General features: G+C 39.0%; 1 protein-coding gene across 1 annotated transcript in view; it reads right to left on the reverse strand.

Annotated features, from left to right (window-relative positions):
• Window positions 1–11,912: 11,912 nt before the first annotated feature.
• Window positions 11,913–15,983, reverse strand: part of fstl4 (follistatin-like 4) — a 196,780-nt gene continuing 192,709 nt past the window's right edge. The window contains exons 14-15 of the mRNA XM_073478835.1: window positions 15,034–15,143; window positions 11,913–14,831 (exon numbers count right to left, since the gene is read on the reverse strand). Coding sequence (XP_073334936.1) covers window positions 14,129–14,831; window positions 15,034–15,143 — 813 coding nt within the window. The 3' untranslated portion in view covers window positions 11,913–14,128. The remainder of the gene's footprint in view (window positions 14,832–15,033; window positions 15,144–15,983) is intronic.

Raw genomic sequence — 15,983 nt, forward strand, 5'->3', positions numbered from 1 at the left:
CTTTTTCACTGAACTTCACACGTGAAAAAAATCACTTGACTTTACAGTTTTTTTGTTTTTTCACTTGACTCCACAAATGAAAAATTCTGTTGTTTTCACTTGGGTCATAGCCTACATGTTTTTGCTTTTCAATTGGTTTCACACATGAAAAACATTTTTTTTTGTCTTTTTCACTCAACTTCACACATGAAAAAAAGAAAAATCACTAGATTCATTTCACATTTTATTTATTTTATTCACTCGACTTCACACATTTTTTGTCTTTTCACTCGATTTCGTACATGAAAAAACTTTTCTCCTGAAATGTTTTTTCGCTCGACAGATATCAGAAAAATTCTCCTGGACTTTTTGCTCCAGTCAGTAGCACACCACAAAAAAATTGACTGTGCAATATTTGAGAGCCTAGAAACGCTGACTCTCAACCCCCAGAGGCCTGAAGCTTTGACACTGTTACCACAATGTCCAAAACATATGCCCAACACCTGCAGTGTTATTCTAAAGTACATTTCTTTAAACAAACAGTGAGCAGAATTCATATTTCAGTTTGACGACACCTTGACTTCCCATATTTTTACTATATTACTTCTTTCACTCATGAATGATGTGTCTCGCACATTAGTGTCCCAACACCTTGATTTCTGACGCTCCGTGCATCGCAACCATCATCACATCCAGCTCTAATACCTGTCGTTATTACTTGCATGACTGCTGTAATGAAAGAGATTTAGTCTCACAGTGTCACAGTCGCCATAAACACACCGACTGCACCGCAGACTTCCCTGTGACATTTGATATTTATGACTGTTGTTATTTTGCGCTTTGGCTCTAATGGCTGACATATTCTTGACAAATTCCTGTCAGGAGAAGGTTTCCTTTCACTGTCTGTATGAACACCAGCCCCTGTGATGAAGACATCACTGCTGTGTCTCTTATTAATGGTCACATGTCACATCAGCAACTGACATAAACTGACTTTACCGTTCTGATGTGAAAATATATGTATTTATCACAGACTCCCAGGAGAATCTGAGTTTCTGATCCTGTTTATATCTGAGGTAAAACCATAAACTAAACATGACTTTTTTGACGGCGTTCTGAATATTTTTGGTATCTGGAATGAAGTAAACAGCTAAGGATAGGACACTCGGTGCCTTCTGAATGCGTCTTTAGTGTCGAGTATCAAAAACAGGTTATTTTTTTAAACCTAGCATTTCCTTTTTTAGTCTTTTGTGCTTATTCTTTGATTGTATATTTCCTGATTTGGGGGGAATTTTTAGAGTTCTGTAGGGTAGCATCAGACAACAACAGATGGATGGATCTGAACTTCTGGTGAGTCAAGATTCCTGGACCGTTAACTCGATCTGACGTCATATGACGTTGAAAGATGGCGGATGAAAGTAAACATTTGGTTGATGGTAAGAAACTTTTACCAGAGTCATGCATTGTGTAGTCATTGTATCATTTCCATTGCGTCCTTGTCCTTCCTTCATGATGCACGTGAACACACCGAAGTCGGAAGAACGACTTCCCAACTCAGGAAACGGGACCATCCGAGCAGCAGTGTTCTCAGTGGTCTGTCGGTCAGTTCACCACTTTGGTCCAGACTGAAATATCTCGACAAATACTGGATGGATTGTCATAAAAATTTGTACTGACATTTATGATCCCTGGAGGATAAATCCTGTTGATTTGGTGATCCCCTGACTTCTCTCCTAGTGCCTTTATTATGTTCACAGTTGTGGTTTTGGGTGAAATGTCTCAATAAATATTAGATGGATTGCTACGAAATTTAGTACAGACATTAATGCCTCCCTCAGGATGAAATGTAATATCTTTTCAAGATCACTTAATGTTTAATTCAGCCCCAAAATGATGTCAACGTTTCAATCACACATTCCCATCAGCTGTGATTTGTGTTTGGTGCTGATTATCAAACGTTAACATGTGACACAACACACAACACCTGCTAAACATTAGCCCGTTAACATGGCTGTAGACTCTTAGTCCGGTTATTTGCTGTAGTCGGTTGTGCTGGGATAAGACGTGATACTGTTTCCAGCCCACCTGTAACTGATGCCTGTATTAAGTTTGGGCCTCAGGACACCAAGGAGGAGAGTCTGTCGGTGCTCAGCCTCGTCCTGACAGGCGACCATCCTCTCCACATTCAGCTCGGTCGCTTGTTCAGAAAGATTAAAGTGAGCAGCGGTGTGTTTACTTTCTGCAGCGACGCTTGACCTACAGTGACTTCCACCGGTTTGACTGTCTGGAGTGTGAGCATGTCTGTATTTGATCTTTGCCCAATCTCAACCACGTAGCTAATAAAGAAATATGACAAAAATGATGCTGCCTGTGAGTTTTACTCCTCCTCATAGAGGTCAGAACCAGAGCGGCAAAATGTGCATGTGGATCTTTTTTTAAGAACCGAACAGTATGTGAAAAAAATATGATATTTTGATGGCGATATGAACAAATTATCACTTTTTTTTTGTATTTTATTTTCATTAAAAAAAGGGGTTAGGGTGGGTGCAGGTTTTGCACACCTTAAGGACGAAGGAGGAGAAGACCGAAGGCCGACAAAATCAGGAAAAAGACTCCCGCACACTGTCCACTTCACTTGTAATTAAGTTTATTGACAACAACGTTTCAGTACTTAGACCTTCATCAGGTTATCTATTAAAAAAAAAAGTGTTAAAAAAAAAAATAATAAAAAAAAATCTAAAATTGATGATGACGTGATTTTTGCTGGTCACAATATTTCAACATTCACAAAAACTGTGTGATTACTAAGTAAAATATTGATGTTAATACACATATGATATCATCGTCTGAATAATCCAGCGAAAACATTCGGCCTTGTGCATCTGGTTGCCTTTTTTGCAAGTAATTGAGTGGTTGATAACTTTGTTTGAATCATCAGAAAATTGCACTTGGCCATATCGCCGCTGGTGATTTTGTACCCTGGATTTCTTTTATATTTATATTTATGTGTGAGTAGAAGATAGTGAACCTGGAGTTGTCCCTCTGTAAATCAGATCCATACAGGAACATCATTGCCTTCTGACGCTGACATCTCTTGTCACAGTTGCGCTCTGATCATTTTGATTTTGCCTCGTAATGTCGTAACAACCACGAGCAGAAGTGGCTCCTACTATAGTTTTCCCCACATATTTCACATCTGATATTCATCACTGCTGTTTGTTTATTTGTTTAGTTTGGGATGAATGATGCATTGATGACAGACTCCTGTCAGAACACGCCTGGATGTCTGTTCCTCTGCACCGTGAGCAGCAGCTCTAATGAAGGAAACATCACTGCTGATTCTCTTTCTGAATGTTCACAATGTGTCCACATACCCGAGCAGCAGCGCTCAGAAACAGCTCCTCGTGTCTGCTCTTGTTACCTTGGATGCTGGGGGCTTGTGTTCCGGTGTGGTGTTTGCTACATGTATCAGACGTGCTGCTAACGACCCAACCTCCAGCATCTCTGTGTTGTCTTGACCGGTCGACTCACAGCTTTTTGTCCAGATTGGACTGTCTTGACCACTTTTGGATGGTTTGGCGTGAAATTTGGTACAAACATAGATGGTGACCAGAGGATGAATTGTGATGATCTTTGGACTTTTCCTGCCTGAAACCAGCACATTAATGTTGTCATTGTTAGCATGCTGGCAGGAAGGGTAAAGAAAAGATCCCACACCTGCTGATACTACAGTATTTCTATTGATGATCACATGTTTTGATGCGTCTTCTGATGAAAAGATTTTCATACAGTGCAAAAGAACATCTTGCTTGTCTTTTAGATGAAGTATGTATCTTTAACACTCGCAGATGGTGGCCCAAACAGCCAGTTATCTGATAATGTGATTAGCGCTGTCGGCGTATGTCTGAGTGGTTTGACTCTTCGGTTTCTGCTTTGAGTAAAAAGAAGCATCTCAGAGCCAAAAGACCGGAGCTGTTCCATGTTAGTTACTCAACTCTTATACCAATATTAATCCTGCTTAAACCAAAAATGTTTCCTCGCCAAAACTTCATCTGACAAGTGCTGCGTTCACACTTAAAGATGGAGTGATTTAATTATCACTTAATCCTCGACATATAATCCCTCTGAGTATTTGAGTTCCTAAAACACATTTTATGGCAGTTGTGGTAACACTTTATAAAACAGCCTGTCATTTACGGTGTCATTTGGTTGTATGAATCACACCCTAATAAAAGACTCGGCGGCTTCTATTGGGAACCAGGTAAGAACCTTTTAAGTATTTTATTACTATCTGACTCACATAATGATTTAACACTGTAAACTTCAGGCTGTATTATAAAGTGTCACCACACATGTGTGTATTTGATACAACCTCTCAGAGGTCAAACTAGCTCCGATGATATAAATGTCACGGGAGTCTCATCCTCAGCTGGGCAGCTCCGGCTCCAGTCATGCTCTCACACGGGTCATGTTCATTAGAGGCATGAAGCAGCAGCCCTCAAGTATAAATGTCAACATATCTCTTTTGAAGGTGTTTGTTAGCGTGAACTTTGCCTGATTTTCCAGATAGCAGGTTTCTTATCTGTCTTTGTTATAAACATTGTGAAAGAAAAGTACATTTCTTGGGTTTCTGTAACTTTCTATCAGTTATTTTCAGAAAAAAATAATCAAACTCGACACATTCGTTCGAGCAGGGAAAGAAAAAAAACCTAATTTGCAAGTATTATTTTCACCCAGGTCCGCTTTCCACTGGGTTCGGTGCTGGAGGTGAGTAACCTTGTTAGTCGGAGTGAGATTCACACAAATGAGCCCGCTGAGGCAATTTAAGCCTTGCTGGTCCTCACAGGCTGGAGGATTCTCACTCTCCACCACAGAAGAAGAAAACCAGGCGTCCGCTAGAGATTTTAATTCTCCATCCATCTACCCCGACTTCATGAGGGAGCAGTTGTCTGACGTCACAGAACACGTATGGTGAGGGGGTCGGATGTATTTGTACACAACAGTGTTTAAATTATGTTAGGTAAGTATTTAGATACCTTTCCGGGTATAAAAGTGCCGTAAAATGAAATGTATGATAACGGCTGTTACCTCATATATCCACTTGCCAGAGACACATCATTTTGTTACAGTAAGCTACGTTTTTATTAACTTAATCGTGCAACTGGAACGCTTGGAGGTCAAAGTTCAAAATTTCAACGAGGAAAAAAAAATTCAGAAGAGAAAGATTTCACGCGTGAAATGGTGAAAAAAACTTTTTAGGGCAAAATTTGTTTTTATGTATGGAACAGAGTGAAAAATTTTTTTTTTTACACTCAGTTTTTTCATGTGCGAGTGGAGAAAGAAAAAAAATCATGTGTGAAATGAGTGAAAAAAAATTTGTCATGTGTAAAACAGATTTTTTTCACAGGGAAATTTTTATTTTCTGCGTGAAAAAAATAATTCAGTGGAAATTCTTTCATGTGGGAAACAAGTGACATTTTTTTCTGTTTCTATGTTTTTTTTCATCTGTGAGAAGAAAAGTTTTATACGTGTGAAACTCAGTGAAACTATTTTTTTAGGAGACTTTTTTGTTTATTTCATGTGTGAAAGGGATTTCTTTTTTTCAGGAGTAATTTTTTTCTGAAAAAAAAACAGCAGAAGAAATTCTTTCATGTGTGAAAACGAGACACAAAAATATTTTTTTTTTACAGGAGAAAAAAGTTTACGTGTGAAACAAATTTTTTATGACAACATTTTTTTCTTCATTTTGTCAGGAAAAATAAAAAAAAATCACATGTGAAACTGATAAAACATTTTTCAATGGCAAAACAATATTTATATCGTGTGTGAAACCGAGTGAAAAGAAAATGATTTAGGAGAACAAAAACAAATGTGTGAAGCCGAGTTTTGTTTTTTCAGGGGAAAACATTTTTTTTCATGTGTCAAACTGAGTGAAAAAGTGTTTTTTTACAGGATAAGAAGTGTTTTTTTACATCTGAAACTCAGTGAAACTCTTTTTTTAGGACAAAAAATGTGTATTTCATGTGTGAAACTGATATTCTCACAGGGGATGCAAAAAAAAGGTTTTTTTCACGTGTGAAACAAATTTTTAAAGACAATTTTTTTCTTTATTTTTCAGGAGAAAGATAAAAAAAAAGTCACATCTGAGAAAAAAAATGTTTTTAGGGCAAAATTTGTTTTTTCATAATAATGTTTAAAACTGAGTGAAAAAATCTTTGTCATGTTTTCAGGGGGGAAATTTATTTCTCCTTCAAAAAAGAAAAAAATCAGGAGAAGAAACTCTTTCACGTGTGAAACTGAGTGAAAAAAAAAAGTTTTTTACAGCAGAAGAAATGTTTTTTACATATGAAACTCAGTGAAACTATTTTTTAGGAGACTTTTTTGTTTATTTCATGTGTGAAACTGATTTTTTTTTCAGGGGTAATTTTTTTCTGAAAAAAAAGGATAAAAAAGTTTACATGTGAAACAAATGTTTTAACACATTTTTTTTCTTCATTTGTCAGGAAAAAACATCACGTGTGAACTGAGAAAATCTTTTTTTTGACAACCGAGTGAAAAGAAAACAGTTTAGGAGAACAAAAACAAATGTGTAAAATTGAGTGATTTTTTTTACAGGAGAAGAAATGTTTTTTACATGTGAAACTAGTGAAAAAAATCTTTGTCATGCTTTTAGGGGGGAAATTTATTTCCGTTCAAGAAAGAAAAAAAATCAGGAGAAGAAATTCTTTCATGTGTGAAAACAAATGACAAAAATGTTTTTTTTTACAGGAGAAAAAAAAGTTTATGTGTGAAACAAATGTTTTAGGACAACATTTTTTTCTTCACTTGTCAGGAAAAATAAAAAAAATCACGTGTGAAACTGAGAAAATTTGTTGTTATACAAAACAATATTTATTTTATGTGTGAAACTGAGTGAATTTCTTTCTTTTTTTTTTCTTTTTTTGTGAAACTCTTTGGACAAAAAAATGTGTATTTCATTTCACGTTTGATGTGTGAAACTGATTTGAAACTGATTTTCTCGCAGGGGAGAATCTTTTCCAGTGCAAAAAAAACAACAAAATTTTTTTTTACAGGAGAAGAAATGTTTTTTATGTGTGAAACAATTTTTTTTTAAGACAAAACTTTTGTCTTCATTTTCAGGAGAAAGAAAAAAAGAGTCACCAGTGAAACTGAGAAAAAAATGTTTTTATGGCAAAATTTTTTATTTCATCAGTGAAAAATTGAGGAGGAAAAAAAATGTGTGAAACTCTTTTTTCAAACGTGACATGTGAGACAAATTTTTTTCTTCATTTTTCAGGGGAAATAAAAAAGAATCGTGTGAAACTGAGAAAATAAATTCTTTGGACAAAAAGTGTTTATTTCATGTGTGAAACCGAGTGAAATAAAAAAAATCAGGAGAAAGAAAAATGTGTGAAACAGAATTTTTTTTTTTTTCAGGGTGAAAAAATGTTTTTTTCATGAGTGAATGTTTTTTCTCTTGAAATATTTTTTCTCACCAGTTCTCCAGTCATAAACACAGGAGAGAAAACAAGCTATGTCTGACCTAGAAAATGTCTCAACAGAAAAAAAAGAAAGTTTCTTCACTTGACCCTCAGAGCTTCCGTAGTGTGCAAGGTACTTGAAATAACAAAAGACAAATGGGCCCAGTGTGAGTCTCCAGTGTGTGAGCAGCCTTTCCCCCGAACACTTGTAAACAATGTAAAGAGAAGCAGCCACCATCATGATTTGTATTTGTGGAGGTACATTCATATTGTACTTTATGTTGCTATCAGACTGTGAAAAATGAAAGTGATCATGATGACCAGAAGTGTGACCATGTTGTGGTGTCAGCCTTGCAGACAGGATGAAGGCTGCCGTCTTCCTCCGTTGTGACTCACAGGAAACTGAAGCAGGCGTGAACAGGATGCTAATTGTCTGTGTGATCAGATTCTCGGCTCCAGGAAGTCTTTTATTCTCTCTTTCTGCGGCTCCGACACTGACGGAGAGAGTATTGACAGCGTCCCTCAGTAGAGCGGTGTTGTAAGTGATGGTCATGGATTGTTGGGAGCGTGTTGAGCACACATAGACAATAGATTACATTAACTTTTACAGGAGTGAAGGCCAGCTCGATGCCGGCTCATCAGAGGACCGAGCCCATAAATGACAGCGGCTGCGACGAGGGCAGGGACGGGGGGGATGAATGTCACATCGCAGACGGGGATATCTAGTAATTTTCCAGGAGCTGAAATTGTCGCTCTGTCTAACCTTGTCAGCTGTAACACCTCCAAGGTGCTGAGAGGTAGCTTGTGTGTATTTGGAGGCCTTGTTTGAAGAACGTGATTAAATACCATGAACTCTGGCTTATTGAACGTTTCAGCAGGGCTGCAAATGACAGTTATTTTCTAGATTAATCTACAGGTCTTCAGTCTGCAAAATGTCAGAAAATTATGAGAAAATCACAGCTTCTCGTAGCCCAAGGTGACGTCAAATGTCTTATTTTGTCCGAAGTTTATGAATGCAGGATTTGTCCTCTAATAGGACTTTTTATGTACAATTATAACAGAATAGGAATATTGCAATATACTGTTCTGTACTGTATGTGGTAATGATTAATAACCTCCGCCCAAACAGGTTTTGTTTTAGCCCCGTGTCAGTTTGTTGGTTGCTTTGTTGGTTTGTCTGCAGGATTACACAAAAACTACTGGATGAATTTTCATGAAACTTGGATGGAGGATGAGTCTCAGCCCAGAATAGACCTCATTACATTTTGGTGCAGATCTGGATAAAAGGACAGATGCCGGATTTCTTTTTCCACTTTCTTTAACCTTGTTTTGCCCAACCAAGAATCCAATCCAGCTTGATCTAGTGAATGTGTGGAAAAAATCAATCACTGTTAATTGTCAGCAGGATTACACAAAAACTACTGGACAAATTTTCATGAAACATGGACGGAGGATGAGTCTCAGCCCAGAATAGACCTCATTATCCTTTGGTGCAGATCTGTAAAAAAAGGACGGATGCAGGATTTATTTTTCCACGTTTTGCCTGACCAAGAATCCAAAACCCAAAAATTGTCCATTTTCTATCATTTCAGGTATAGAATAGCAGCAAACTCACAATCTAGCAGCTTGATCTGGTGAATGTTTGGAAAAATAATCACTTAATTATCAGAATTGTTGCAGATGAATTTTCTGGTGACCAATTAACCATTTCAGCAAATGAAGACGACCAAGGTAAAAATGTTTTTGACAGTCTGTATTTTCTTAATTTTCCTTGTGTGTGTGTGTAGTTATAGCAAAATCAGAAACAGTCTTCAGTTGGTGCACTTTTCATTTAACGAAGAATAAAATTTCCAATTATAAATAAATGAGTCATGAATGAACGATTACTTGGGGTTTAAATGGAGCGGTTCTTAGCACCAAATTACACAGTCCTTTTGAGGAAATTATTAAGAGATTACAGAACTGTGAAATTAAGTGTTTACAACTGCAACCAACGATTGTTATTAGTAAATATCCGTGTCCGTGCAAGGTCAGAAAAATGGTGAAAAATTGGAATTTCCTTGTTTTGTCTCACAAACAACCGACATGTCGCCTTCATGCCAGATAATTATTTGTTGAATGACATGCGACAGTAGTGTTGAAAAGAGTCAACACATCGATCAACATAACATGAAACCGTAACACTTTAAATAATCTGTAAAATGTTCCAGTTTTCATTTCCAGCTTCTTCAATGTGAGGATTTGCTGCTTTTCTGTGTCTTCTGTGGCAGAAAGAATAATTATCTTTTTCTTTTTTTTAACTGTTTTGACATTTAAATACCAAACTATTAGCCAAAGTAATTATCAGACTAATTGCTATTGAAAAACAGTCATGACTTCCTATCAAATAACGTATTAAGACACGGCAAACACGACTTGATTTTTACAATATATTTAATTCGATTTTTTCTTACAAAACAATTCCCTCATAAACCAGAACACACAAAATGCATAAAGAAAACTGTACAGTCAGTTTTTGTCATGTCTGAACGTGTTCTAAACATGAACAATGTTATCTACAACAGTGGTTTGCTATCAATGTCTATCACACCAAGCGGTTCAGCTTCTGCAGCCCCCCCGTTTACTTTGAGGGTTAAAGGAGAGGTACGGAAATAAGTCATGTGACACTGAGGGTGACCCGAAACGAAACAACGTGAGCTAGCCAATAATGTAGTTATATCAGCAAGCGCAGGTGCAGTCTCTTTGTTCTTGCTCTCCTTGGCTCTAGTAGCGATGTCATACTGCTGAATCGACCTTTAAGAGATAAAGCTGACAGACGTGACGATGAGAGGGCAGAAAAGTGACTCTTTTTTTTTTCACAAGCAACTGTAAACCGTGTGTGTGACTGTGAGAGACCGCCGAGAGAGGGTCAATGATAATCATGTCGAGGATCTATTTCATTACATGCATGTGGGAGGAGTAGATTACTCGTTTGGAGCCGTCGGGGGAGTGACTTCGGATGGGGTGGTGACTTTAAGAAGCATCAGAGCCGGAATACTTTAACAGGATATTTTTCTTTTTATCCATTGACACGGTGAGAAAAAACTGGGCTACCAATCAGACAAACGTCCATCCAATAAACATAAATATATGTCAGGTATTATATTTCTCTCCTCAGTGCAACAGTGGTCTAAGAATCGGTACTGTATAAGTCATCGCCTGCGATTAGTTTCATCAAACAGGCTCTCGACGCCAGAATGGATTTTCATGGCAGATTAGCAGCAAATACCTAAGAATCACAAACGAGAACGACAAGTCTGCTTCACTCCTGCGTTTACTTTTTCTTTTCTTACACAGCTTGGTTTTTCTACCCTACACATGGCATCGCATTGGGGAGTTACAGGCACAACTACGTATTAGGAGAAGATGGTTTAAATTTTAATTTTGGGCTGCTGTTTGTTTCTGGGGGGGAAACAAAACATAAAAAAAAAAACACATGAGCAGATAGATTTCCAGTCATGACACCCGGAGCTGGATATTACAGCGGTACGCTTCTCTTACAGGACTGCCACAGAGGTTTTTTTGTACACCCAAAGCTGGACTTTGACATCTTGGTTTGTGGGTGGGCCGGTCTTTGTTTGGTCAGCAACTACAAAATCCTGAAGGCTGTGAGTATTTGTTCCGTGATTACATACAGTTTTTGTGCGAGGGAGCTGCCAATCACATTTCAGCAGGAGGAAAATGTTGCTCTTTTCCCTGCAGGGGTTGAGCCTGAGTGCCACTGTTTCTGTAGCCCACTATTTTTTAGTTGATTTAACAGAAAGTTGACATTGTTTTTGTTCTGGATTATGTCTTCCATGTACACTTTTTTTTGTATTTAGCTGTTTTTTAACTGTTTTTTAAATGATAAGTTTACTTAAAAATGAAAATTCAGTCATGATCTACTCAACTTGATGATTTTTCGCAGCCAACAAGCTGATGATAGGGACTTGTTTTATAATGTAAAAAAAAAACAAACCTTCCCCATGAAATGGCTCCCTACAGCTCGTCTCTGGAAATGAAATTGATTTGAAAAGACGTTATTTACACCCTCGACACGCAGTCGAGCTAACGCATCCACTTCAGACAGGGTGCGTGCTAACGCTTTTAGTTTACAGCTACACTAGCTACGTTTACATGGATAATATTTAATATTCCCATTGAAGATTTCAGATCAACTGTTCACATGGGACGGGATAAATAGGGTCCGATGTTTACATGCAACAGCGAATTTAATCTGAATGTTACGTCATGAATTCCTCGTCCTCGTTGGAATTTTAAAAAATCTCTTTTGGTGCATGTTTGATCAGCTCTGTCCTAAAGATGGATATCTATCATCGTCTATGTTACGTTCTCTACCAGTTTGTATTAAAAGCAAACGGTCTCCACGCTAGACCACCTTAGAAGCCGCCATCTTTGGTAAATGGAGTCACTACGCATGTGCTGAAAGAATGGAGCCAGAAGACAACCAGGTTATATTGTTTACGTGGGACAATTTTATTTGGTAGAAAAGGTTCAAACTACCGCTCTGCAACCAGTTAAGATTTAGTAGATTTAGGAGTATAAGGCTCCATGTAAACGCAGCTAACGAAATGTTTGGCTTAGAACTGGGTAAAATAGCGTCTTTTCAAGTCTATTTGGGATCTCTGGTCTTCCGGAGACTTGGATTAGCTGTATGGAGCCATTTTGTGTTTTTTTTCACGGTTATTTTTTTAACACAAACAGGTCCCAGCTGTTTTGCTGTGAAGCCCCAGAAATGTTTTGTGGAACATGACGCTTCAGCTGACTTTCTCTTGGCGTGGGGGTGAGAAGATAATGACTGAAATTTAATATTTGGACGAACCTTTTTTTTTTGGAGAACCCAACACATTCAAGAAATACAATAAATATTAGTTATTCTAAGTATGCAATTCATTAGTTCTCATCCATGTAATGTCAGGCAGCTTCGATAAATACAAAGGATTTAAATGCTTAGTGAGGGAGAACTTATATATTTGGCTGCTTATCAAAAAATCAGGTTATCCATTTTATTAGCGGTAGTTTTGAGGCTGGGAGGCACAGAGAAAGGCTACGCAGCATAAAGAGTAAAAAGGAAGAACGAAAAAGCCGTTTTCAGTCCGACGTCTACGAGCCGCCCAGTGTGTCGACAGAGCTAACACATCAGAGACACTATGGTTACTGTGATTTCTGGTAACGTTTTGACAAATGCCAAGAAGCAGCGTTATGTTGATTAGCGCAAATGGCAAAAAGTAAATCAACCACGAAGAGAAAATATCGGCTGTTTTGACGGATGAGTTGTGAGTTGCTGGTGTTTGTTCGGTTGCTGCCTCGAGACAGATAATACCGGGGTTTTTCAAAAGTAGGTACACATTGTTATTAATAAGAATTATGATAAAGAAACCTGCACAAACGTCAATCAATAAGTGGATGTTGCTTAAAACCGCGTATTGCTAATGTCTGTTAAAATGTATCCCTACTTTTGAAACGGGCTGCTAGGTGTTGAGATGCAGCCTGTTTTTTTTCCAGTGTGTATGTAGCTGATAGAAACTAATAAAAATATGTTATCTTTGTGTGTTACAATCTTAAAGTAAAAAGCTGAACAGTTGCCACCTCTACCTGCCTTTGGATTTGATCTTGACGCACGGCTCTCTGGGAGGAAGTACAAATGCTCACAGCCAGTTCAGATAGCGGAGTTGATGCCACTTTTCGGCACAGCCTTGGCATGTGGGTCAGCGTAAAGCGGAGTCATTACCCTGAGGGAATCTGCTAAGTGGCATTTTCAGGCTCCACAGCACCGAGCTGTGCTGCAGGTACAGAATAAATGTGAGAGACAGCGGGGGACAGATTATACCACTGCAAGAGACCACTAGATGTACCGCTCATTTCTGGTCGGGCTCCCTCCGCGAGCGAAAACATCCATTGTCGACGGCTAATGGACCAATCGGGCTCTTTGGATAGACAATGTAAATAGAGGGTATTACACAAGTGCATAAAGCCAACCTCTGCCGGCATGAGGAGAATGAAAGCTCTCAGAGGGAGGATACAGTACAATACCATGACGAAGGCGAGTAAACAGATGGGGTTGGTAGCTTTTTAAAAGGACTCAGAACACACATACACTAAAGGCAGACGGGACAGACGGACAGTTTGTGGTGATTATATGCAGCACTGGTGAAAAACGACAAACATCGTTGAGATAAACAAAAATCGGAAAGCTTTTTACTCTAAAAAAAGTGAGCATTGTGCATAGTTCATAGTTCGTTAATAACCCCTCGTCAGGTACCTATTTGCTGTGATAACATGGAAGGAAGTGCAATAATGTACAATTCTGTATAGTTAAGTGCACATAGATCACTGTTGCACTGAACGGCATTGACACTTTCTCCCAATAGAAATATCACAACAGGGTTTCTTAATGTTTTCTCAATTACTCTATTTTTTAAGTGTACTTTTGTTACAATAAACCCAGGCGTGTATCCTTCTTGCTCAGTCCCAGGGTTGAGTCCACAACTTATGTTCACATAAATCTTTATTATAGGTAATTTGGCCTGATCTTTCCTTTTTTTTCCTTTTACGTCTCTCCTCATCCTACATCCCCTGCTTTCTTTTTCTTCCCTTTTTTCTTTTTTTTAACTTTTTTTTTTTTTTACTCATACCTCGCCGACCCACACAACTGTGTTCCCTCTCTTGATATCTGACACCTCGCAGTGCGGCGTTCTCTGTTTGCCGTTCAGGACAAAGAGGGACTCGGCTGACGGCGTCACCAGGTACTGTCCGAACAACCCGCTGGAGACCACCACTCTGTTGGGGCCTCCCCAGGGCCAGGCTTGTGGGGCTAGAGGCTCCTTGAGGCTCCGGAGAACCTCAGTGCGGCCCGAGGACAGATCGGCAAATAGCAGGTCCGTGCCTGAGCCTGAGGTGGCTACGACCAAGTGCTGGTTGGACTCGGTGAAGGATGGCTGGAAAGCCAGATCAGAGACAGCGATGGACTCGTCCAGTTCTTGGTTCAGACCCAGCTCCCCCTGGAACGAAACTGTCTGTACGATCAGCTTTGAGCTCTGCAGGTCAGGCGTGACGATGTATCGGCCGTCGGGCGACACGAAAGGCTGGCCCGTGACGTTTAGGTTCGGACCGATGACCGCGTCCGTCACACTGTCGATGAGCAGCTGGGGCGGGGCCTGCAGGCGGCTCTTGCTCTGGCACTGGACGAAGTAGAAGCCGCTCAGATGTGTGTAGGCCATGCTGACAGGTATACAGCTGTAGTTCTTCAGGCTGATGGTCTTGACGCGGTGGAAGGTCTCCAGGTCGATCTTGTGCACCGCAGGTTCATTTTTGAGGAAGACGAAGGCGAACCTGAATCGACAAAGTTCAGAGAAAAAGGTTAATAGCCTCTCTAGATTAACACACATCGAGATTCTCATTAGAATTCTCATTTGCTCTTTTCCCCTTTACTTCAGAAGGTCGGCTGTGATGAGCGAGCAATGAGGTCGCCTGTGTTTAAAGTCAGAGGTGGTTGAGTGTGTGTGTGTGTGTGTGTGTGTGTGTGCCGTTTTACCTCACGTGGGTGATGATGAGGTTGGTTGGAGGGATGAAGAAGTCGTTGACTCTCTGGAAAGTTGTGCGGATGGCGTGATGTACCTCTCCCACGCTGGCTTGAGGAATTACCTGTAGACAAATGACACAGGACAGCATGAATATTAAACACCAACACAAAGATAGAAAACGATTAGAGCCGTGATATTGAAAGTCAAGTTTTGTTGGCAGACGTTCAAAAAATAACACGGCCAAAAAAAACCCCATGTTTATTTATTTTCCTCCTCAGCGTCTGAATCCTGGTGTGGCTGATTTTTGACCTAAACATACCTGTTGTGTGTTTGTGTCCCTGATGTTTCTGTCGGTGTGTCTTATATTTTTTAGCTGCCTGCTCAAATACTGTACAGCACTTTGGTCAAGATGACCTGATTTTTAAATCTACTTCATGAATAAATTTGACCCGACTTTTGCAGATGAATAGATTGATAGATTCATTTCAAACTCACAGTCCAGAACTCAAAAAACACTTCATTTGCTGTCATAAAAGACAAAGAAAAGCAGCAAATCCTGATATTTAAGAAGCTGGAAAGAGACATTTTTGCTTGAAAAATGATTGAAACGATTAATCGATTATCAAAATACCTGCCAACATTTTCTTACAATTGACCAACTGATAAATCAACTAACTGTTGCCGCTGTAAACATAATGTGACTCCAACTATAACCCGACTGATACTAACTGAAGATAAGTAGTTATTCTGTGATAATGACATAAATAACTTGCGGTTTAAGAAAACAAATACAATTTAACTTCATATAGAAGTAATAACTTAACAGAACTGTGACCAAGTTATGTACAGAACCAGACGTTTTACATTTAGAAAATCAGCTTGTCAGCACTTTCTGGTGGACAAACCTGTTTTGAATCTTAAGTCGTTGGTATCTGCTTACTATTCAACCTCCACACAGGCC

Source organism: Pagrus major, chromosome 13, assembly GCF_040436345.1.
Source record: "Pagrus major chromosome 13, Pma_NU_1.0".
NCBI classification, from domain to species: Eukaryota; Metazoa; Chordata; class Actinopteri; order Spariformes; family Sparidae; genus Pagrus; species Pagrus major.